This window comes from Oncorhynchus mykiss, chromosome 16, assembly GCF_057628025.1.
Source record: "Oncorhynchus mykiss isolate SJ-2025 chromosome 16, ASM5762802v1, whole genome shotgun sequence".
In the NCBI taxonomy this organism is placed as follows: domain Eukaryota; kingdom Metazoa; phylum Chordata; class Actinopteri; order Salmoniformes; family Salmonidae; genus Oncorhynchus; species Oncorhynchus mykiss.
This window is the reverse complement of record NC_143037.1, coordinates 49416932-49439622: the sequence shown is the minus strand read 5'-3', so window position 1 is coordinate 49439622 and position 22691 is coordinate 49416932. Positions and strand designations below refer to the sequence as shown.

The following is a 22691-nucleotide window of genomic DNA, read 5'->3' as shown; positions in this document are numbered from 1 at the left end:
ATGTTGGTGTAATGTGACAATAAAACACAATGGTAGTAGGCTTAATAGTATCAAACAGTGTGAAATGGTTTACAGATGTATGAGCGTCAAAACTGAAGCCCTGAAGCTTAGACTTGTTGGCAGTGCAGCTCGATTTTATTCTACAATATAATGTTGAAATGTTACACCTGCCCAGTGCCCACCTCCTAACCAACGTAGTAAAAGACGCAAGCATGCACACATTAGTGTAGTCTCTCTGTTATCCCTGTGGCAATCTCTGTAGTCCCCTAGGATAATGCAGCCATATGATTGGCCAGGCTGTCGAGCTCGTCATTACTCTATGTCCAATGACTTCTCTGACGTCTTTACGCTCCAGATGTCCCCGACGAGTTTGTGACGTATTACAGCTATTCCCATCTCTTTACCCTCGTCCCCCGGTGGGCTGTTCAGGATGTAACGCCTCCCTCCCCCCACCCCTCTGATCCTCTTATCGACAAGCAGGCGGCCAAGATGGATGTTGTGAACCAGGTAGGGCTCTGGGATGAAAATCAGCAAAATCAAACATTGTTTTCATTTCATTTAAATATCTGATGAGCCATCGTTTGGCACTCCTGCAGAATGCGCACTTTGACACTGTAGCGGTTTGGGGGGAAACAATAGACCATCATCATAACAGGCGGAGGGCGCGCTGTGATTGTAAAGCCGCGGACCGTTAGTCTGAAATGCAGTGCTTCTAGTGGTCGTCTCATGTGAACGAATTGCCGAGCACTGACCGCAAAACACCGCAATACAGGCGTGATAGATTGCATGTGGTTTAGCCAATTTTGCACCAGCAATGGACTGGTGCAGTGGAGCGGTTGGCTCATAAATAGCACTCTGGTCCAAAAGTCCAAAGAATTGAACAAGATACTCTGCGCAATTATTATTATTTATTAACAGCATTTCAAAACACGCAGACAAATAGGCTCAACACATCCAGGTTATTATTTGAGCTGACAGCTATTGGTAGTAGGATATGCAGAGATAATTGCTCTGTACTGCACACAGCCACTGCTATTTAACTAATAGAATCGTTAACTGAATGTGTTGTGAGGGGGTTATTTGTCTCGTAGTCTATCTATTAAGCCTATGTGTTGTATGCAGGGGAGCCTATGTCAGAGGGTGGAAAGGAGAGTGAAAATCAAGAGGAATAGCGACTGATCCTATTTTGTGAATACCGCAATATAAGACGTGATGCGTCTCTAAATGTAGCAAGGTTTATAATAGGCCCATCAATTTTTTAGGGGCGGCAGACCGACCGGGGGTTAAAAGTAAAATATGGCGAGGTGAGTTGATAGGCTATGGCTTCGGCGTGGCGCTCACAGACGGACACACCGCTTTCATTTGCGACTGATGGGGCGCATTCACCCGCACATGGCAAGGGTTTACAAATTATAGCAAAAACTAAGGGCCCACCTCGGTGACTTGAGCTTTAGGTTCTGTCTCAATTCCTAGTAGAGTGCTTGTCAGTCAAGCGTTGGGGAACAGAGAAACGTGTGTGATAAGCAGCTTTGTCTAATTCTAATACTGGCAGTCTATCGCTCTTCCTCCCTCTCTCGCTCTGTCTCTCCTTCCCTCTCCCTCGTCTCCCCTAAACGATGTGTGCTTTGTCACCCGGCATGTCGCGCCCCAAGTAAAACAATACAATTACTGTAGCGTACTAGCCTTTTGTGATGACCATGCGAACAAATGACAGCATGAGAAAGATTATCGTATCACCGCTCCCGAAAAATACATTGAAAATAATTGACAAGTCCAAACTCTGGGTTAACAACATATATGCTGACAATTCATGTAGGCGACAGTAGGCATACACACTACAAGCATCCAATCGATCATTCGAGTTTGTCAGATAACCTATGTGTCCTGATGCTTGATTGTGCGCACGGCTTATGATTGTGAGTACTCATTCGAGTGTTTTCATTTGTAACGAATCTAAGCTTTTCGACAAATTCTGAAGACAATGTTGATTTCTGTGTTGATAGTTGGTGGCCACCGGGCAGTTCACCATAATCAAACAGCCTTTGGGATTTATGAAAATCCTACAATGGGTAAGTTACGGTTTTCATACAATGTTTCATTATTTGGTTTATGATGGGAGTGAGCGTGTGAGATGTCAAAGTGCGCGCACGTATCCTTTCTGCGTGCATGCGTGGGTATGGAAGTCTACGGAGAGTATAGTATACGTAGGACTATTGCATGCATAAAATCTCACTGTGATGGTTTCAACCAATACACTTAAAATCTATAAATGATAGGCTAATATATTATGCTATAGCTAGGCGCTTTTATAGTGATGTTGTGTCTCTGTACCGTGTCAGAACGTGTCCTTCTGTCACGCAGAGGTCAGAAAAAGCTACGTGAAGCTTTGTGCTCGTGACGACACACAGGCAGCGCGAGGCGGATGACACTGCCCATCCTCCCACTCGCTGCTGCTACTCTCTTGAAAGCTCGATGTCGTTTCAGTTATACCATGTTACTGTAATTCGATCATGGTAACTGTTACAAATCTCTGTTCAAATCATCCAGCCCACTGTTTCTGTCTCCTCCCCTGTGGAGTTTGTTGTGTAGGCCTATCTGATCCACCATATGGTTCTCACAGCACCTTAACCTTTTGACCTGTGATCTATCTGGTGACCATATTTCATGCATTTAGGTGTAGTTACTATAGTTGCTTCTTTACGAGCTGTGTAGTTGCTCACTCCTAGGTCTAATCACATAGTGTTACCTTTTATTTTTAAATACAATTTCATGTTTTGGAAGTGGCACATAAAGATTAAATATAGGCCTACACCTAACTTAAACCTGGGGAGTAGTGGCCATTGACGTTCCTACAGCATCGCCTGAAACAGGCACTGTCCACTGTCAGGGGTTCTAAAATGTCAAATCGCAGGTTTTAATTGACCGTTCTCCATGGTGCTGAATCTGAATCTCCGCTGTAAGTGCTATTTGCTTACCTTTACAAGTCTGTTTACCTTTACAATTCTTCATGTTACAAAATCACCACAATGCTCTATATTATACACCTCGACCATCCGTTGTATTGTGCTGCAGCATGACAATCTTTGATGGACAATTCATGATGAATCTGTGATAAAGCATTCCACAGGCCAATATCACAAAATGTACTTGGCATGCACATCAATTCTTGATGTTCTCTTTTTTTCTTGATTCAGTAACACTGGAGGCACAGTGTGACCCCTCTGCCAAAGTGTTTTGTGCCAAGGGCTATATCTATTCTTCTATGATGACAGTCTATCTCAATTCTACAAAGAAGAGTCTCAATGAATCTCAGTGAGAATAATGATGTAAAGCAAGAATTACTGTAATAATTTGGACAAAATATGAATGTACTGTGTACTATGTACTCAATTTGTAATTAGGAACACCTCTCTAGCACTTTACCGCTTCTTTCTCAACTATTTGTAATTACAGCATAAGAACTAGCACACACACGCTAACTCAAAGACATGCACGCACACACACAAACACACACACACGCTGACGATACACAGCTATTACTCACCACTTACTCACACACACTGTCGCTAAACAGAACAAATCAATGTATGCCCTCATTGAGGAAGGTAAAAGTAATAACGTCGCTTCCTTCCATGTTCCATTTTGACTCACTTTGGTAGAACGCCATGACAATTGGTTGATTGAAAGAATAGGATGAATTTATGAGAAGACACATAGACCTACATACACAAAGCAACATCAGGTTATCATCAGAAGATACCCAAACAATGTTCTACTCTAATTCACAGCAGGACAGAATAACACAGGGCAGCAGAGACTGAGAGGACAAATCTGACAGAATGACTTTGTCTGTAGTCCTTCCCCGGGGGACTGCTAGTGCTTGAACATCACATCGCTGCTTCTCTGGGTCACATGGTTAACTAACCTCCATGGATGCAGCAGCACACAGGCAGACCAGAGCATTCTACCCATTTACAAGTCACATGTAGCTCCACGGTTGCATTCAATTCATTTAAGATAGGTCTAGCTAAAATCTGGGAAACCCGGAACTAAAACCTTGCGTAATTGCACCAGATGCTTGATTATGTTCTGGGGGTAGATGTTTAGGGAAAGATACTAACGAAACTAGCAGGGTCTCCACAACCTCCCCCACCACCACCACTTTCAGCACCACTGTCACCGAATCCTGACAAGTCCAACTAACCAGTGAAGGAAAACCAAAGCACCGGAACTACTGTGACCTTACCATACTATACATTTTACTTAGTCTATCCACTACAGTTTAGCCTGCCTATAATCATGCGTCATGTCAGTTCATTCATATGGCAATACAGTACCTGTACAGTACACACGCACCTTGCTATTCCTGATTTTCTGCATGTGTGATGGATTTGAAGGTCACATGGGTGTTATTGGTTTGAATTATTAATCTTCTGAAAGCAGAAGTCCTAGGGTGTTGCCCTCTGTACTACTCCGAGATAAATGGACTGTCACTATAGCCTAGATTCTTCTCTGTCACTATAGCCTAGATGTGTAGTGCGGAAAATATATGTTTGTGCTTTAGGATCCTCAACCCTGTTTTGTGTTTCTTTGAGAATGAATCAATGATGAAACACGCTTATGCTTGTAATCAGCTATGTGTGTGTGTGTGTGTGTGTGTGTGTGTGTGTGTGTGTGTGTGTGTGTGTGTGTGTGTGTGTGTGTGTGTGTGTGTGTGTGTGTGTGTGTGTGTGTGTGTGTGTGTGTGTGTGTGTGTGTGAGAGAGAGATGGAGACAGCGAGTGTGTGTGTATGGGAGAGAGTATATGTGTATGTGTGCATTAGTGTGTGTGCGTGTGTATGACTCATTGCTGTTGTACTCTCTCTTGGGAGCTGTGTGCTGACGAAGCCTAGTTTTGATGGATGATGGGAGACACATTGAAATCTCCCCAAACAAACTTAAAGCTGTATAGTGAGTGGTTAACCACTGTGTCTACCATAACAACACCCTGCCCCAGGTTATGCTTGTGAAAGAGGGTTATGGTGTCTTAACCTGGTATTTACAGTTTACTGCTCAATTTACAGATTTGCTTTAGTGATTCATTCAGTGCATCATTGTACTGTAAGACCAGTTTCCATACTGTGTGGTCAATACATTGACAGAGCTGGACTTCAATTGAGCTATCCATTGAATTGATCATAATGTATCCCTCAGATCTGTAACACTCTAGCCAGTACAGATGAACAGTTCATCAAATGTCTACCTGCACTATTTGCATTGACCCCCTTTTTTTTACGCTGCTGCTACTCACTGTTTATTATCTATGCATAGTCACTTTACCCCTACCTACATGTACATATTACCTCAATTACTTTGACTAACCTGAATACTCGCACATTGACTCAGTATTGGTACCCCGCGTATATATCTTCGTTATTGTTATTTAATTGTGTTATTTAAAAACAAAACTGGTTTATTTAGCAAATATTTTCTCACTCTGCACTGTTCATTAAGGGCTTGTAAGTAAGCATTTCACGATAAGGTCGACACCGGTTATATTAGGCGCATGTGAGAAATATAATGTGATTTGATTTGAGTATTCTCTAAGTGGTTACAGGTGTTGCTCATCAAAGCTGCTGATTGTAGGAGTGTATAGTGTGATGAGTTTATATGTTAAAGCATTTGCAGACTTATTGCCTGGGCTTTCTGCCTACTCCACTGCCCCTTGCTCAGAGGAGGTGTGATTGGTTGAAGCTGTTAGTTCCATCACACTTTGGGTTCCTGCCAAACTCTGCAGCAGAAATAAGCTTGAGAGCATACAAACAGTACTTACATGTTGATGACTAGACTTGTGGTCCTACATTGTCCGTTTATACTCACGTATCAATCAATATATTAACTTCAGTTATCCATTTATCCTCGTTTATTTAGGAATATCTGTGGTTTCAATCTTGTCTGACTCAGCTATAAAATATGATGAGCAGGTATTTATAAACAGTGCTGATTCTAACTCAGAGAGTGTCTGTACTCGTGTGTTTTTTTTTGGGGGGGGGTCAAATAAAATAACATTTTATTAGTCACATGCGCCGAATACAACAGGTGTAGTAGATCTGTAGATCTTACAGTGAAATACTTACGTACAAGCCCTTAACCAACAATGCAGTTACATTTTTATTTTTTTTTTAAATACAAATGAGATTAAGAAATGAAAGTAACAGGTAATTAAATAGCAGCAGTAAAATAATAATAGCGAGACTATATACAGGGGGGTACCGGGACAGAGTCAATGTGCGGGGGCACCGGTTAGTCGAGGTAATTGAGGTAAGATGTACATGTAGGTAGAGTTATTAAAGTGACTATGCATAGATGGTAACAACAGAGAGTAGCAACAGAGTAGTAGTGTAAAGGGGGTGGGGGGGGGCAATGCAAATAGTCTGGGCAGCCATTTGATTAGATGTTCAGGAGTCTTATAGCTTGGGGGTAGAAGCTGTTTAGAAGCCTCTTGGACCAAGACTTGGCGCTCTGGTACTGCTTGCCGTGTTGTAGCAGAGAGAACAGTCTATAACTAGGATGCTGGAGTCTTTGAAAATCTTTAGGGCCTTTCTCTGACACCGCCTGGTATAGAGGTCCTGTATGGCAGGAAGCTTTGCCCCAGTGATGTACTGGGCCGTACGCACTACCCTCTGTAGTGCCTTTCAGTCGAAGGCCGACCAATTGCCATACCAGGCAGTGATGCAACCAGTGCCAACCATGCTCTCTATGGTGCAGCTGAAGAACCTTTTGAGGATTTGAGAACCCATGCCAAATCTTTTCAGTCTCGCGAGGGAGAATAGGTTTTGTTGTGCCCTCTTCACAACTGTCTTGGTGTGCTTGGACCATGTTAGTTTGTTGGTGATGTGGACACCAAGGAACTTGAAGCTCTCAACCTGCTCCTCTAGAGCCCCATTGATGAGAATGGGGGAGGGGGGGGGGGTGCTCGGTCATCTTTTTCCTGTATTCCACAATCATCTCCTTTGTCTTGATCATGTTGAGGGAGAGGTTGTCCTGGCAGCACACAGCCAGCTCTCTCACCTCCTCCCTGTAGGCAGTCCCGTCATTGTCAGTGATCAGGCCTACCACTGTTGTGTCAGTAGCAAACTTAATGATGGTGTTGAAGTCATGCCTGGCAGTGCAGTCATAAGTGAACAGGGAGTACAGGAGGGGACTGAGCACGCACCCTTGAGGGGACCCTGTGTTGAGGATCAGCGTGGTGGATGTATTGTTACCTACCCTTACCACCTGGGGGCGGCCCGTCAGGAAGTCCAGGATCCAGTTGCAGAGGGAGGTGTTCAGTCCTAGGGTCCTTAGCTTATTAATGAGCTTTGAGGGCACTGGGGTGTTGAATGCTGAGCTGTAGTCAATGAATAGCATTCTCACATAGGTGTTCCTTTTGTCCAGGTGAGAAAGGGCAGTGTGGAGTGCAATAGAGATTGTATCATCTGTGGATCTGTTAGGGCGGTAAAGCAAATTGGAGTGGGTCTAGAGTTTCTGGGATAATGGTGTTGATGTGAGTCATGACCAGCCTTTCAAAGCACTTCATGGCTACAGACGTGAGTTCTATGGGTCGGTAGTCATTTAGGTAGATTACTATTGACTATGGTGGTCTGCTTGAAACATGTTGGTATTACAGACTCGGACAGGGAAAGTTTGAAAATGTCAGTGAAGACACTTGCCAGTTGGTCAGCGCATGCTCACAGTACACGTCCTGGTAATCCATCTGGCCCTGCGGCCTTGTGAATGTTGACCTGTTTAAAAGTCTTACTCACATCGGCTGCGGACAGCGTGATCACACAGTCTTCCGGAACTGCTGGTGCTCTCATGCATGTTTCAGTGTTATTTGCCTCAAAGCAAGCATAGAAGTAGTTTTGCTCATCTGATATGCTCGTGTCACTGGGCAGCTCTCTGCTGCACTTCACTTTGTAGTCTGTAATGGTTTGCAAGCCCTGCTACATCCGACAAGCGTCAGAGCCGGTGTAGTATGATTCGATCTTAGTCCTGCATTGACTCTTTGCCTGTTTGATGGTTTGTCGGAGGGCATAGTGGGATATTATCAGCTTTAATATTGTCAGATTTAATATTGCAGATAGATAGATTGTGGCTTCCATCAATATAATTGTCTGCATAACTTCCAACCCCCCATATATACAGTACCTATAAGGGCACAAGGCGAGACCCATATGCAGACACAGGAGGCAGATGGTTGAGCTCCAATATTTATTGTAACATAAGAGGTAGGCAGAAGGCAGGTCGGGTACAGGCGACAGTTCATAAACCAGGTCAGAGTCCAAACAGTACAGGGCGTTAGACAGTCTCGAGGTCAGGACAGGCTCAGTAACCAGGTCCGAGTCCAAACAGTACAGGGCGTTAGGCAGGTTCGAGGTCAGGGCAGGAAGAATGGTCAGGCAGGTGGGTTCTCTGTCAGGACAGGCAAGGGTCAAAACCAAGAGGTCTAGGAAAAACAGAGACTGGGAAAAATAGGAGCTAGAAGATAAACGCTGGTTGACTTGGCAAACAAGACTAACTGGCACAGAGAGACAGAAAACACAGGGATAAATACACCGGGGGTGATGAGCGACACCTGGAGGGGGTGGAGACAAGCACAAGGACAGGTGAAACAGATCAGGGCGTGACAGTACCAGTCAGTTTGGACACACCTACTCATTCAAGGGTTTTTCTTTATTTTCACTATTTTATACATTGTGGAATACTAGTGAAGACATCAAAACTTTGAAATAACATATGGAATCATTTAGTAACCAAAAAAGTGTTAAACAAATCAAAATATTTGAGATTTTATTTTAGGTTTTAGATTCTTCAAAGTAGCCACCCTTTGCATTGATGACAGCTTTGCACACTCTTGACATTCTCTCAACCAGCTTCACCTGGAATGCTTTTCCAAAAGTCTAGAAGGAGTTCCCACATATGCTGAGAACTTGTTGACTGCTTTTTCTTCACTCTGTGGTCCAACTCATCCCAAACCATCTCAATTGAGTTGAGGTCGGGTGGTTGTGGAGGCCAGGTCAACTGATGCAGCACCCCAGTACACTCCTTCTTGGTCAAATAGCGCTTACACAGCCTGTAGGTGTGTTAGGTCATTGTCCTGTTGAAAAACAAATGATAGTCCCACGAATTGCAAACCAGATGGGATGGCGTATCGCTGCAGAATGCTGTGGTAGTCATTGTCATGTATTGTCATGTTGTGTCTTGTTTCTGTCCTTTCCCTTCACCCTGTCTCCCTCTGCTGGTCGTTATTAGGTTACCTTTTCTCCCCCTCTTTCCCCCAGCTGTTCCTTGTCTCCTCCTAACTACCTCGTCACCCCTTTTCCCACCTGTTCCCTTTTTCCCTCTGATTAGTCCTCTATATCTCTCTCTGTTTTTGTTTCTGTCTTTGTCGGATTCTTGTTTGTGTTATTCATGCCTGAACCAGACTATCGTCATGTTTGCTGCAACCCTGTCCTGTCCTGTCGGAATCTGCCGGTCCATCTGAGCCTACGTTTGTTTTGTTATTAAAGAAGCTCTGTTTACGTTAATTCGCTTTTGGGTCCTCATTCACGCACCGTAACAGAAGAATCCGACCAAGAATGGACCCAGCGACTTCGGATCCTCTCCACTCAGCCGTCGAGATCCAGGGAGCGATGCTAGGCAGACACGAGCAGGAATTGTCTGCTGCTCGACATGCCGTTGAGACCCTGGCCACCCAAGTCTCCAACCTCACAGAACAGGTTCACCATCTCCGCCTCGATCCACCGGCCACTTCCAGGGCTTTCGAATCTCCGGAGCCCAGAATCAATAACCCGCCGTGTTACTCTGGGGAGCCCACTGAATGCCGCTCGTTCCTCACCCAGTGTGATATTGTGTTTTCTCTCCAGCCCAACACTTACTCCAGGAGCACTGCTCGTGTCGCCTACGTCATATCTCTCCTTACTGGACGGGCTCGTGAGTGGGGCACGGCAATCTGGGAGGCAAGGGCTGAGTGTACTAACCAGTATCAGGACTTTAAGGAGGAGATGATACGGGTTTTTGATCGATCTGTTTTTGGGGAGGAGGCTTCCAGGGCCCTGTCTTCCCTATGTCAAGGTAATCGATCCATAACAGACTACTCTATTGAGTTTCGCACTCTTGCTGCCTCCAGTGGCTGGAACGAGCCGGCTTTGCTCGCTCGTTTTCTGGAGGGTCTCCGCGCAGAGGTAAAGGATGAGATTCTCTCCCGGGAGGTTCCTTCCAGCGTGGATTCCTTGATTGAACTCGCTATTCGCATTGAGCGACGGGTTGATCTTCGTCACCGAGCTCGTGGAAAGGAGCTCGCGTTCTCCGTTGCCCCCCTCTCCGCATCACTACCATCTTCCTCTGCCGGCTCGGGTGCTGAGCCTATGCAGCTGGGAGGTATCCGCATCTCGACTAAGGAGAGGGAACGGAGAATCACCAACCGCCTCTGTCTCTATTGCGGTTCTGCTGGTCATTTTGTCACTTCATGTCCAGTAAAAGCCAGAGCTCATCAGTAAGCGGAGGGCTACTGGTGAGCGCTACTACTCCTGTCTCTCCTTCAAGATCCTGCACTACCTTGTCGGTCCATCTACGCTGGACCGGTTCGTCAGCTTCCTGCAGTGCCTTAATAGACTCTGGGGCGGAGGGCTGTTTTATGGACGAGACCTGGGCTCGGGAACATGACATTCCTCTCAGACAGTTAAGGGAGTCCACGGCCTTGTTCGCCCTGGATGGTAGTCCTCTCCCCAGGATTCAGCGTGAGACGCTACCTTTAACCCTCACTGTTTCTGGTAATCATAGCGAAACCATTTCTTTTTTAATTTTTCGTTCACCTTTTACACCTGTTGTTTTGGGCCATCCCTGGCTAGTTTGTCATAATCCTTCCATTAATTGGTCTAGTAATTCTATCCTCTCCTGGAACGTCTCTTGTCATGTGAAATGTTTAATGTCTGCTATCCCTCCTGTTTCCTCTGTCTCTTCTTCACAGGAGGAGCCTGGTGATTTGACAGGGGTGCCGGAGGAATATCACGATCTGCGCACGGTGTTCAGTCGGTCCAGGGCCACCTCTCTTCCTCCACACCGGTCGTATGATTGTAGTATTGATCTCCTTCCGGGAACCACTCCCCCCCAGGGTAGACTATACTCTCTGTCGGCTCCCGAACGTAAGGCTCTCGAAGATTATTTGTCTGTAGCTCTTGCCGCCGGTACCATAGTCCCCTCCTCCTCTCCCGCCGGAGCGGGGTTTTTTTTTGTTAAGAAGAAGGACGGGTCCCTGCGCCCCTGCATAGATTATCGAGGGCTGAATGACATAACAGTGAAGAATCGTTATCCGCTTCCTCTTATGTCTTCAGCCTTCGAGATCCTGCAGGGAGCCAGGTTTTTCACTAAGTTGGACCTTCGTAACGCTTACCATCTCGTGCGCATCAGGGAGGGGGACGAGTGGAAGACGGCGTTTAACACTCCGTTAGGGCACTTTGAATACCGGGTTCTTCCTTTCGGCCTCGCTAACGCTCCAGCTGTCTTTCAGGCATTAGTCAATGATGTCCTGAGAGACATGCTGAACATCTTTGTTTTCGTTTACCTTGACGATATCCTGATTTTTTCACCGTCACTCCAGATTCATGTTCAGCACGTTCGACGTGTCCTCCAGCGCCTTTTAGAGAATTGTCTTTTTGTGAAGGCTGAGAAGTGCTCTTTTCATGCCTCCTCCGTCACGTTTCTCGGTTCTGTTATTTCCGCTGAAGGCATTAAGATGGATCCCGCTAAGGTCCAAGCTGTCATTGATTGGCCCGTCCCTAGGTCACGCGTCGAGCTGCAGCGCTTTCTCGGCTTCGCGAACTTCTATCGTCGTTTCATCCGTAATTTCGGTCAGGTGGCAGCCCCTCTCACAGCCCTTACTTCTGTCAAGACGTGCTTTAAGTGGTCCGTTTCCGCCCAGGGAGCTTTTGATCTCCTCAAGAATCGTTTTACATCCGCACCTATCCTTGTTACACCTGATGTCACTAGACAGTTCGTTGTCGAGGTTGACGCGTCAGAGGTGGGCGTGAGAGCCATTCTTTCTCAGCGCTCCCTCTCTGACGACAAGGTCCACCCTTGCGCGTATTTTTCTCATCGCCTGTCGCCGTCGGAACGTAACTATGATGTGGGAAACCGCGAACTGCTCGCCATCCGCTTAGCCCTAGGCGAATGGCGACAGTGGTTGGAGGGGGCGACCGTTCCTTTTGTCGTTTGGACTGACCATAGGAACCTTGAGTACATCCGTTCTGCCAAACGACTTAATGCGCGTCAGGCGCGCTGGGCGCTGTTTTTCGCTCGTTTCGAGTTCGTGATTTCTTATCGTCCGGGCTCTAAGAACACCAAGCCTGATGCTTTATCTCGTCTCTTCAGTTCTTCAGTAGCCTCCACTGACCCCGAGGGGATTCTCCCTGAGGGGCGTGTTGTCGGGTTGACTGTCTGGGGAATTGAGAGGCAGGTAAAGCAAGCACTCACTCAAACTCCGTCGCGCCGTTCTTCAGTGGGCTCACTCTGCCAAGTTAGCCGGCCACCCTGGCGTTCGGGGTACGCTTGCTTCCATTCGCCAGCGTTTTTGGTGGCCCACCCGGGAGCATGACACGCGTCGCTTCGTGGCTGCTTGTTCGGTCTGCGCGCAGACTAAGTCCGGTAACTCCCCTCCTGCCGGCCGTCTCAGGCCGCTTCCCATTCCCTCTCGACCGTGGTCTCACATCGCCTTAGATTTTGTCACCGGACTGCCTTCGTCAGCGGGGAAGACTGTTATTCTTACGGTTGTCGACAGGTTCTCTAAGGCGGCTCATTTTATTCCCCTTGCTAAGCTTCCTTCTGCTAAAGAGACGGCACAAATCATCATCGAGAATGTTTTCAGAATTCATGGCCTTCCGTCAGACGTCGTTTCGGACAGAGGTCCGCAATTCACGTCTCAATTTTGGAGGGAGTTTTGCCGTTTGATTGGGGCTTCCGTCAGTCTCTCTTCCGGCTTTCACCCCCAGTCTAACGGTCAAGCAGAACGGGCCAATCAGACTATTGGTCGCATCTTACGCAGTCTTTCTTTTCGCAACCCTGCGTCTTGGTCAGAACAGCTCCCCTGGGCAGAATACGCCCACAACTCGCTTCCTTCGTCTGCGACCGGGCTATCTCCTTTTCAGAGTAGCCTCGGGTACCAGCCTCCGCTGTTCTCATCTCAGTTCGCCGAGTCCAGCGTCCCCTCCGCTCAGGCTTTTGTCCAACGTTGCGAGCGCACCTGGAAGAGGGTCAGGTCTGCACTTTGCCGTTATAGGGCGCAGACTGTGAGGGCTGCTAATAAGCGTAGAACTAAGAGTCCTAGATATTGTCGCGGTCAGAGAGTTTGGCTCTCCACTCAGAACCTTCCCCTTAAGACCGCTTCTCGCAAGTTGACCCCGCGGTTCATTGGTCCGTTCCGTATTTCTCAGATCATTAATCCTGTCGCAGTTCGACTTCTTCTTCCGCGATATCTTCGTCGCGTCCACCCGGTCTTCCATGTCTCCTGTGTCAAGCCCGTTCTTCGCGCCCCCGCTCGTCTTCCCCCCCCCCCCCCCCATCCTTGTCGAGGGCGCACCCATCTACAGGGTCCGTAGGATTTTGGACATGCGTCCCCGGGGCCGTGGTCATCAGTACCTAGTAGATTGGGAGGGGTACGGTCCTGAGGAGAGGAGTTGGGTTCCCTCTCGGGACGTGCTGGACCGTGCGCTGATCGATGATTTCCTCCGTTGCCGCCAGGTTTCCTCCTCGAGTGCGCCAGGAGGCGCTCGGTGAGTGGGGGGGTACTGTCATGTATTGTCATGTTGTGTCTTGTTTCTGTCCTTTCCCTTCACCCTGTCTCCCTCTGCTGGTCGTTATTAGGTTACCTTTTCTCCCCCTCTTTCCCCCAGCTGTTCCTTGTCTCCTCCTAACTACCTCGTCACCCCTTTTCCCACCTGTTCCCTTTTTCCCTCTGATTAGTCCTCTATATCTCTCTCTGTTTTTGTTTCTGTCTTTGTCGGATTCTTGTTTGTGTTATTCATGCCTGAACCAGACTATCGTCATGTTTGCTGCAACCCTGTCCTGTCCTGTCGGAATCTGCCGGTCCATCTGAGCCTACGTTTGTTTTGTTATTAAAGAAGCTCTGTTTACGTTAATTCGCTTTTGGGTCCTCATTCACGCACCGTAACAGTCATACTGTGCCTTGAATTCTAAATAAATCACAGACAGTGTTCCCAGCAAAGCACTCTTACGCCATCATACCTCATCATCCATGTTTCATGGTGGGAATCCCACATGTGGAGATCATCCGTTCACGTACTCTGCGTCTCACGAAGACACTGCGGTTGGAACCCAAAATCTCAAATTTGGACTCGTCAGACCAATGGACAGATTTCCACCGGTCTAATGTCCATTGCTCGTGTTTCTTAGCCCAATCAGTCTCTCCTTCTTATTGGTGTACTTAAGTAGTGGTTTCTTTGCAGCAATTTGACCATGAAGGCCTGATTCACACAATCTCCTCTGAACAGTTGATGTTGAGATGTCTGTTACTTGAACTCTGTGAAACTTTTATTTGGGGCTGCAATTTCTGAGGCTGGTAACTCTAATGAACTAACCCTCTGCAGCAGAGGTAACTCTGGATCTTCCTTTCCTGTGGTGGTCCTCACGAGAGCCAGTTTAATCATAACGCTTGATCATTTCTGCGACTGCACTTGAAGAAAGTTTTGAAATTTTCCGGATTGACTGACCTTCATGTCTTAAAGTAATGATAGACTGTCATTTCTCTTTGCTTATTTGAGCTGTTCTTGCCATAATATGGACTTGGTCTTTTACCAAATAGGGATATCTACTGTATACCACCCCTACCTTGTCACAACACAACTGATTGGCTCAAACACATTGAGAAGGAAAAAAATTCCATAACTGAACTTTTAACAAGGCACACCTGTTCATTTAAATGTATTCCAGGTGACTACCTCAAATCAAATCAAATGTATTTGTCCCATACACATGGTTAGCAGATGTTAATGTGAATGTAGCGAAATGCTTGTGCTTCTAGTTCCGACAATGCAGTAATAACCAACGAGTAATCTAACCTAACAATTCCAAAACTACTACCTTATACACACAAGTGTAAAGGGATAAAGAATATGTACATAAAGATATATGAATGAGTGATGGTACAGAACGGCATAGGCAAGATGCAGTAGATGGTACCGAGTACAGTATATACACATATGGGATGAGTAATGTAGGGTATGTAAACAAAGTGTCGTTTAAAGTGGCTAGTGATACATGTATTACATAAAGATGCAGTAGATGATATAGAGTACAGTATATACATATACATATGAGATGAGTAATGTAAGGAATGTAAACATTATATTAAGTAGCATTGTTTAAAGTGACTAGTGATATATTTTACATTAATTTCCATCAATTCCCATTATTAAAGTGGCTGGAGTTGAGTCAGTGTGTTGGCAGCAGCCACTCAATGTTAGTGGTGGCTGTTTAACAGTCTGATGGCCTTGAGATGGAAGCTGTTTTTCTGTGCTTTAATGCACCTGTACTGACCTCGCCTTCTAGATGATAGCAGGGTGAACAGGCAGTGGCTCGGGTGGTTGTTGTCCTTGATGATCTTTATGGCCTTCCTGTGACATCGGGTGGTGTAGGTGTCCGGGAGGGCAGGTAGTTTGCCCCCGGTGATGCGTTGTGCAGACCTCACTACCCTCTGGAGAGCCTTATGGTTGGAGCAGTTGCCGTTCCAGGCGGTGATACAGCCCGACAGGATGCTCTCGATTGTGCATCTGTAGAAGTTTGTGAGTGCTTTTGGTGACAAGACAAATTTCTTCAGCCTCCTGAGGTTGAAGAGGCCCTGCTGCGCCTTCTTCACAACGCTGTCTGTGTGGGTAGACCAATTCAGTTTGTCCGTGATGTGTACGCCGAGGAACTTAAAACTTACTACCCTCTCCACTACTGTCCCATCGATGTGGATAGGGGGCTGCTCCCTCTGCTGTTTCCTGAAGTCCACAATCATCTCCTTTGTTTTGTTGACGTTGAGTGTGAGGTTATTTTCCTGACACCACACTCCGAGGGCCCTCACCTCCTCCCTGTAGACTGTCTCGTCGTTGTTGGTAATCAAGCCTACCACTGTAGTGTCGTCCGTAAACTTGATGATTGAGTTGGAGGCGTGCATGGCCACGCAGTCGTGGGTGAACAGGGAGTACAGGAGAGGGCTCAGAACGCACCCTTGTGGGGCCCCAGTGTTGAGGATCAGCGGGGTGGAGATGTTGTTACCTACCCTCACCACCTGGGGGCGGCCCGTCAGGAAGTCCAGTACCCAGTTGCACAGGGCGGGGTCGAGACCCAGGGTCTCGAGCTTGATGACCTCATGAAGCTGGTTGAGAGAATGCCAAGAGTGTGCAAAGCTGTCATCAAGATAAAGGGTGGCTACTTTGAAGAATCTCAGATATAAATATATTTTGATTTGTCTAACACTTTTTTGGTTACTACATGATTCTATATATGTTATTTCATAGTTTTGATGTATTCACTATTATTCTACAATGTAGAAAATAGTCAAATAAAGAACCCCCCCCCAAAAAAAACTATGGATAAGTTCAATAAAGTTACCAGCCTCAGAAGTTGCAGCTTTAAATAAATGCTTCACAGAGTTCAAGTAACAGACACATCTCAATATCAACTGTTCAGAAGGGACTGTGTGAATCAGGCCTTCATGGTCTAATTGCTACAAAGAAACCACTACTTAAGGACACCAATAAAAAGAAGAGACTTGCTTGGGCCAAATAACATGAGCAATGGTCATTAGACTGGTGGAAATCTGTCCTTTGGTCTGATGAGTTCAAATGTGAGATTTTGGGTTCCAACAGTCGTGTCTTTGTGAGACACCGAGTAGGTGAACGGATTATCTCCACATGTGTGGTTCCCACCGTGAAGCATGGAGGAGGAGGTGTGATGGTCTGGGGGTGCTTTGCTGGTGATACTGTTGGTGATTTATTTAGAATTCACAGCACACTTAACCAGCATGGCTACCACAGCATTCCACAGCATTCCACAGCTAACACAGCATTCTGCAGCGATACGCCATCCCATCTGCTTTGTGGTTAGTGGGACTATCATTTGTTTCAATTCAAATCAAATCACATTTTATTGGTCACATACACATGGTTAGCAGATGCTAGTTGCAATGCTTGTCGCAACCAGCAAATCAGTGTGAACAGACAAAGCATCTTAATTAACCAGGCCTTGAAGTTCTTGTTTGTTGCAGATCAAGGAAAATGATGATCATCTATGTTACTGTGACTGCTAGACTACAATCTTACAAGAGGATCATTTGGCAAACGGGAATTTAGAGTAACTATGTTGAAGGATGTGGGAGAGCTAAGTAGCCTGGTGCTAGATCTGCCTGTTCTTCAAACTAAAAGTATCATCCTCTCCCCTCACACTCCTCTACAATCATTATTAAAACCTGTTGATAAGGAGAGGAGGTGGAGGAGGTGTGACTGTGTTAGTGCTGTAGATAAAAATGAGACGAGGAAATTAGTTAGGCGTACCATCTGTAACGTTTTTCATCAATAGAGAAGTGTGGATGAATCTGTGTATATTTGAAGGCTCGACGAAGCCATGTTGAAATATATTCTGAGTAATTACAGCAATGTATTCCAGAGTATGAGAGCAGATTGGTATACAGATATGTGCACTTGTCCGTGTGTGTGTATTTTTGCAGCTGCTCACACATGCGTCCATGACTGTGTGTGACTGTGCAGCGTCCTTTAACGACAGATGGAGGAGCACCTCCGTCAGATTAATAGCCGGATTTTCCATCCAATCGGATCTGGCCTGCAGGGAAGGGAGGGTGTGGTAAAAATAGCTGGCTTTCTAATCTCCTATGTGTGAGAGTGTGTCTATGTGCACGCTCGTGTGTGTGTGTAAGAGAGTAGATAAGCGTTCACGTGCACAAGCACTGGGTTACAGTACTCTACTACTGTAGTAATGTAGCCTGATGCCAAGAGTAGATCATAACTTATTTGGTACAACAGATAGTACATCCATATCAACCAAACATGTTATTTTACACTCCTTGTATTTTCTTAATACCTCAAGTGCACAACTTTAGGTGTCGGGGTAACCATGGCAACAAGTGTAGCTCTGTAACCTGGCGATATAGCCACATTGATTTGCACTCTGGGTGCCTTTGTCAACAGCCTGCTGTGATTGGTGGAACATTGGAGTGTTGAAGACACAGCAGGTGGTGAAACCACAGTGTCAGCTTCTTCAGTAACAGTAGACCTGTAGCGGGGGTTGCCATTATACTGCATGGACTTTCCTTTCATCAACACCTATTTCAGACCAAACTAGGGTTATGCTAATTCCTAGACAGAGCACAATCTCCAAAGACTCATTCCAGTATAAGTGCAATTTATTAATAGATGTATTTTGCTTCTCCCCACATGTCTCATTTATTAGATGTATTTTGCTTCTCCCCACGTCTCATTTATTAGATGTATTTTGCTTCTCCCCACATGTCTCATCCTTACAACCCTATTTTTCCCCCATTCCTTTGACCTCACTACTAAATTGTTCAGCCCCTTCTCTTTCACTTTCCTTGAACTTCGACATCCTGTCTCTAACTCTTCTCATCTTCTCTGCCCCCCTCTGTATCTTTCAGATCTTTGCCATCTTTGCTTTCTCGACATGCGGCAGCTACTCTGGCATGTTCAAGATGAGTGTGGAGTGTAAAAACCGGTCAGAGAGTGACCTGAGCATTGAGGTGGAGTTTGAGTATCCATTCAGGTCAGTAAGCCTAATCAGTCACACGTAACCCCCTGAACCTGCACAAATATGGTTTGTCATTTTTACAGTACCACTGGGCTGCAAACGTCATGGATGGAATATTAATCTATATTAAACTATATTAACCCAATTTGACGTCTCTCTTCCCCTCTCTCTCTCTCTCTCTCTCTCTCTGATTCCCATCTTCTCTGTCTTTCTCTGTCCCTTGTCCTTGCCAGGCTACATCAGGTGTACTTCGATGCCCCAACCTGTAAGGGGGAAAGCCCTGAGCGTCTGTTCCTGATCGGAGACTACTCCTCCTCAGCTGAGTTCTTTGTCACCGTCGGTGTTTTCTCCTTCCTCTACTCCATGGCAGCCCTTTCTGTGTACGTTTTCATTCTGGAGAAATACCGTGAAGGCTGCAAGGGAGCCCAGATTGTGAGTTTGTCTTTCGATCTTCTTGTATCTAGTAGGCATCTTCCAAACCATATTCCACTACCTCTGCTACTATTATTCATATTCTAGTAATGATAATGATGTTAATGATGATGACGATGATGAGATTGATTATATTTCTGTTGAGGATTTGAGATTGATGATGATGCATGTGTCTCATGATTTATAACTTGATGCTCCTCAGGACTTCGTTGTGACGTCTGTGTTCACCTTCTTCTGGCTGGTCGCTTCTTCTGCCTGGGCTAAAGGTTTGTCGGATGTGAAGGCAGCCACCGACCCAGACAAGGTCCTCTTACTGATCGAGGCATGCGACGAACCAGAGAACCGCTGCCGTGAAGTCCACGACCCTGTCGTTTCTGGTCTCAACACATCTGTGGTAAGTTTTTCAGGATTGGTGTATTTAGTAAAAGTGCTGACTGCTGAGGATATGACAGAAAAAACCTGTACTACTACATATTGACTTCTTCTTCTTCTTTTTTCAATTCATACCCCAGGCGTTTGGCTTCCTGAACCTGATCCTGTGGGGAGGAAACCTGTGGTTTGTGTTCAAAGAAACCGGCTGGATGGCAGCCTTCGGAGGCACATATGCACCTTCCCAGGAGAAGGCGCCTGCTCCAGAGTCCTTTGGCCAGGAAGGCTATGGGCAAGAGGGCTACGCACAACAGGGGGACGCCTATGCCGGCACCCAGGGAGGTTACCAGCCTGACTATGGCCAGGGTGGCTACACCGAGGGAGGTGGAGACTATCAGCAGGGGGGATACGAACAGCAGCCCACCTCCTTTGCCAATCAGATGTGAGCTGGTCCACCCTACAGCATCTGGAAGCTGGTGAGTGTCAGTACATATGTTGGAGCAACACTGAGAATACCGAGGTAATCGACTGATAAATACTGTATTAATGTTACTCTTCCAAAGGGAATACAGACTATGTGGCTTTATGTATACATTAGCTGTAATTAATTTGTTTATCTCTCTCTCTCTCCCTCTCTCTCTCTCTCTCTCTCTCTCTCTCTCGCTCCTTCTCTCGCTCTCTCTCTCTCCTCTCTCTCTCTCTCTCCAGGGCCACCCTGTGATTTGGGAGTGTGGTGCCTGACCACCATCCACAATTCCCCACTCCTCTGTTTGTCTGTTTGTGCATCTGTGAGTTGACAAGAGGAGGGAGGGATGGAAGACGGTGGGGTCTTGGGAGGGGAATTTAGCAACACCGTGTCCGTTTGGGTTATTTTGGTGAGCGGGAAATGGGTCCTTACAGTAACATGCTGTTTCTTCTGTTGATGTATTTAACTGTAGAAGACAACAGGGGGTTTTCCATTTGGTCATATGAGGAAAAACTTGAATACAATATACAAAAAACTACAAAGATCAATCTTATAAGGGAATAACACTTAAATGGACAATAATGGTAGTAGTATTTAAGAATGTATTTGTCTGTGCTGTGTAAATATCAACATATTAATATATAAATATATGTACACAGTTGAAAAATTGTGCACTCCATATTAGTTGTTATACAACAAATGTAGAGCGCAGAGTTATTCAATTGTATTTATTTCAGTTCTGTTTAGGTCACATAGTTCTACCCTCATTGTGCTCTAATATTTACGTTGTGTGTTTATTTTATTTCCCAACATTCGTTTTTATTTCTCATTTTGATGTTTTTGTTTATTCATTTTCAGAATAGAGTTACCTCTTTTCTATTTTCTCATTGCGCTTTTTTATTTGTTCAACATTACTGAGTGAGTTTGTGACTGTGACAGCAGTGGAGAGGTGTTAGCAGTGATTTGTGTGTTTAACATGGGTTACATTCATTACAACTTGTGTTCGTTGACGTTTTATGTTTTTCCATCAAACTATTTCTCAAGCAATGATTTGGCTATGTTTGTTCCAGAGAATCTCTTAAAAGCTGTAAAAAGTCCAAAATGCATCTAGGATAATGAAAAAGTAGTTAGCACGGTAGCACTTGGTATTTTGCTAATATTATGCTGTTCCTAAAAACTGCTGTACGTAGTGTTCTCTCAGCACTCTTATTTAGAGATGATTTGAGGTTGTGAATCAGGGAAGACAACGGATGTTGAGGGGCATCACTTTTTTTTTTTTTGGGATTGTAAATGTAGTTTAGAAATCGGCATCTGAAAAATTTGGTCCAGAACCCATTCCTGTTTTAATATAGTCTAGGGATGAGTCATCAGACAGAGTTAGTCATCGTGTTTAATCACCATTTATAATGCTCGTCTGATCATAACGCATGTAAATATTTACACCGGAAAAAAATCAGTATGGCACAATGTGCGCCGTTTTCAACACCATACACAAGCCATAGGAAATAATGATAGTACTTTTAACATATTAATATAGCCAACTGAGGTGTTCTGAACAGTATCTTATTTCCAAGTAAAAACATAAATCCTGCATCCCCCACAACACCCCTTTACTCTCAAAACAAAAGAGGTTTTGCATGTCTGACTCTTGGTCTAAAAGCAGCCTGGAACAAAAGTGAAGGAGGAAAGGCAAGTGGCATATAAGTGTTAGAGCATATTAAGTAATATGATGTATGTTTGGCTCATCATAAGGTGACAGCACAGAGCAGCTCCGATATATTTCACACAAATCACACAGAGTACATGTGCTACAATAATCAGGTTGGCCTACCCGCTGCACTGCCAATCCTCTGTTTGGATAGAAGAAAAACTGTATTGCCAAATGATAACAGGACAGGTGCGTATTGAGCGATATATTTTGCTTCTATAGTTATCATCACAATGGAAACTGATATTGTTTTTCATTCATATTATTCCATTATGCAGTTTTGGATGAATTCCTTTTTTTGTATCATTTTTTCTTTATCAGGCGGTGTAGAGACACCTGACTTTCTATCTCTTCCTCTGTGTTCTCTCTCTCTTTCTATCTCTCTCTTTCCCTCGCTCTCTCTTTTTTCTCTCTCTCTCTCTGTAGTTCTTATAAATATGCTCAATGAAATACATATACTCTGTTGTTAGTGGTGAATGATGTCTTGTGATACTCTTTACGCCTTTGGATAGTGCTGTGTTTATTGTGTATGATGTATTCTTATTAGTATTTATGATCATGACTATGACAATATATCCATTGTATTCTTATTCTATGGAATCCATGTGAAACAAAATCAAATAAACTTGAAATTATTCTGTTGAAAGTTAAATGCCTTGTCTATGTCTCTAATCTTAGCGATCATATGTATTGTTTATGCTGTGCTATGTTGATTTTTTATTCATTTTTGTTTAACCTTTATTTAACTAGGCAAGTCAGTTAAAGAACAAATTCTTATTCACAATGACCGCCAACCAAAAGGCAAAACGCCTCCTGTGGGGACGCGGGCTGGGATTAAAAATGAAATATATATATAAATATAGGACAAAACACACATCACAACAAGAGAGACAACACAACACTACATAAAGAGAGACCTTA

The 22691-nt window shown here is 45.1% G+C and overlaps 1 protein-coding gene across 1 annotated transcript; it reads left to right on the top strand.

Annotated features, from left to right (window-relative positions):
• The first annotated feature begins 352 nt into the window (after positions 1 to 352).
• LOC110492768 (synaptophysin) lies at positions 353 to 22422 on the top strand. Its single transcript, XM_021567248.3, has 7 exons — positions 353 to 507; positions 2004 to 2069; positions 18686 to 18810; positions 19029 to 19227; positions 19430 to 19621; positions 19740 to 20072; positions 20305 to 22422. Exons 1-6 carry the CDS (start codon positions 490 to 492, stop codon positions 20040 to 20042), a joined length of 903 nt encoding a protein of 300 aa, XP_021422923.1. The 5' UTR covers positions 353 to 489; the 3' UTR covers positions 20043 to 20072; positions 20305 to 22422.
• The last annotated feature ends 269 nt before the right edge of the window (positions 22423 to 22691 follow it).

Coding starts and splice junctions, on each gene's coding strand:
- LOC110492768 (XM_021567248.3), top strand. Junction 2,070..18,685: donor TTATGAAAATCCTACAATGG/GTAAGTTACGGT, acceptor TGTATCTTTCAG/ATCTTTGCCATCTTTGCTTT. Junction 19,622..19,739: donor CTGGTCTCAACACATCTGTG/GTAAGTTTTTCA, acceptor TTCATACCCCAG/GCGTTTGGCTTCCTGAACCT.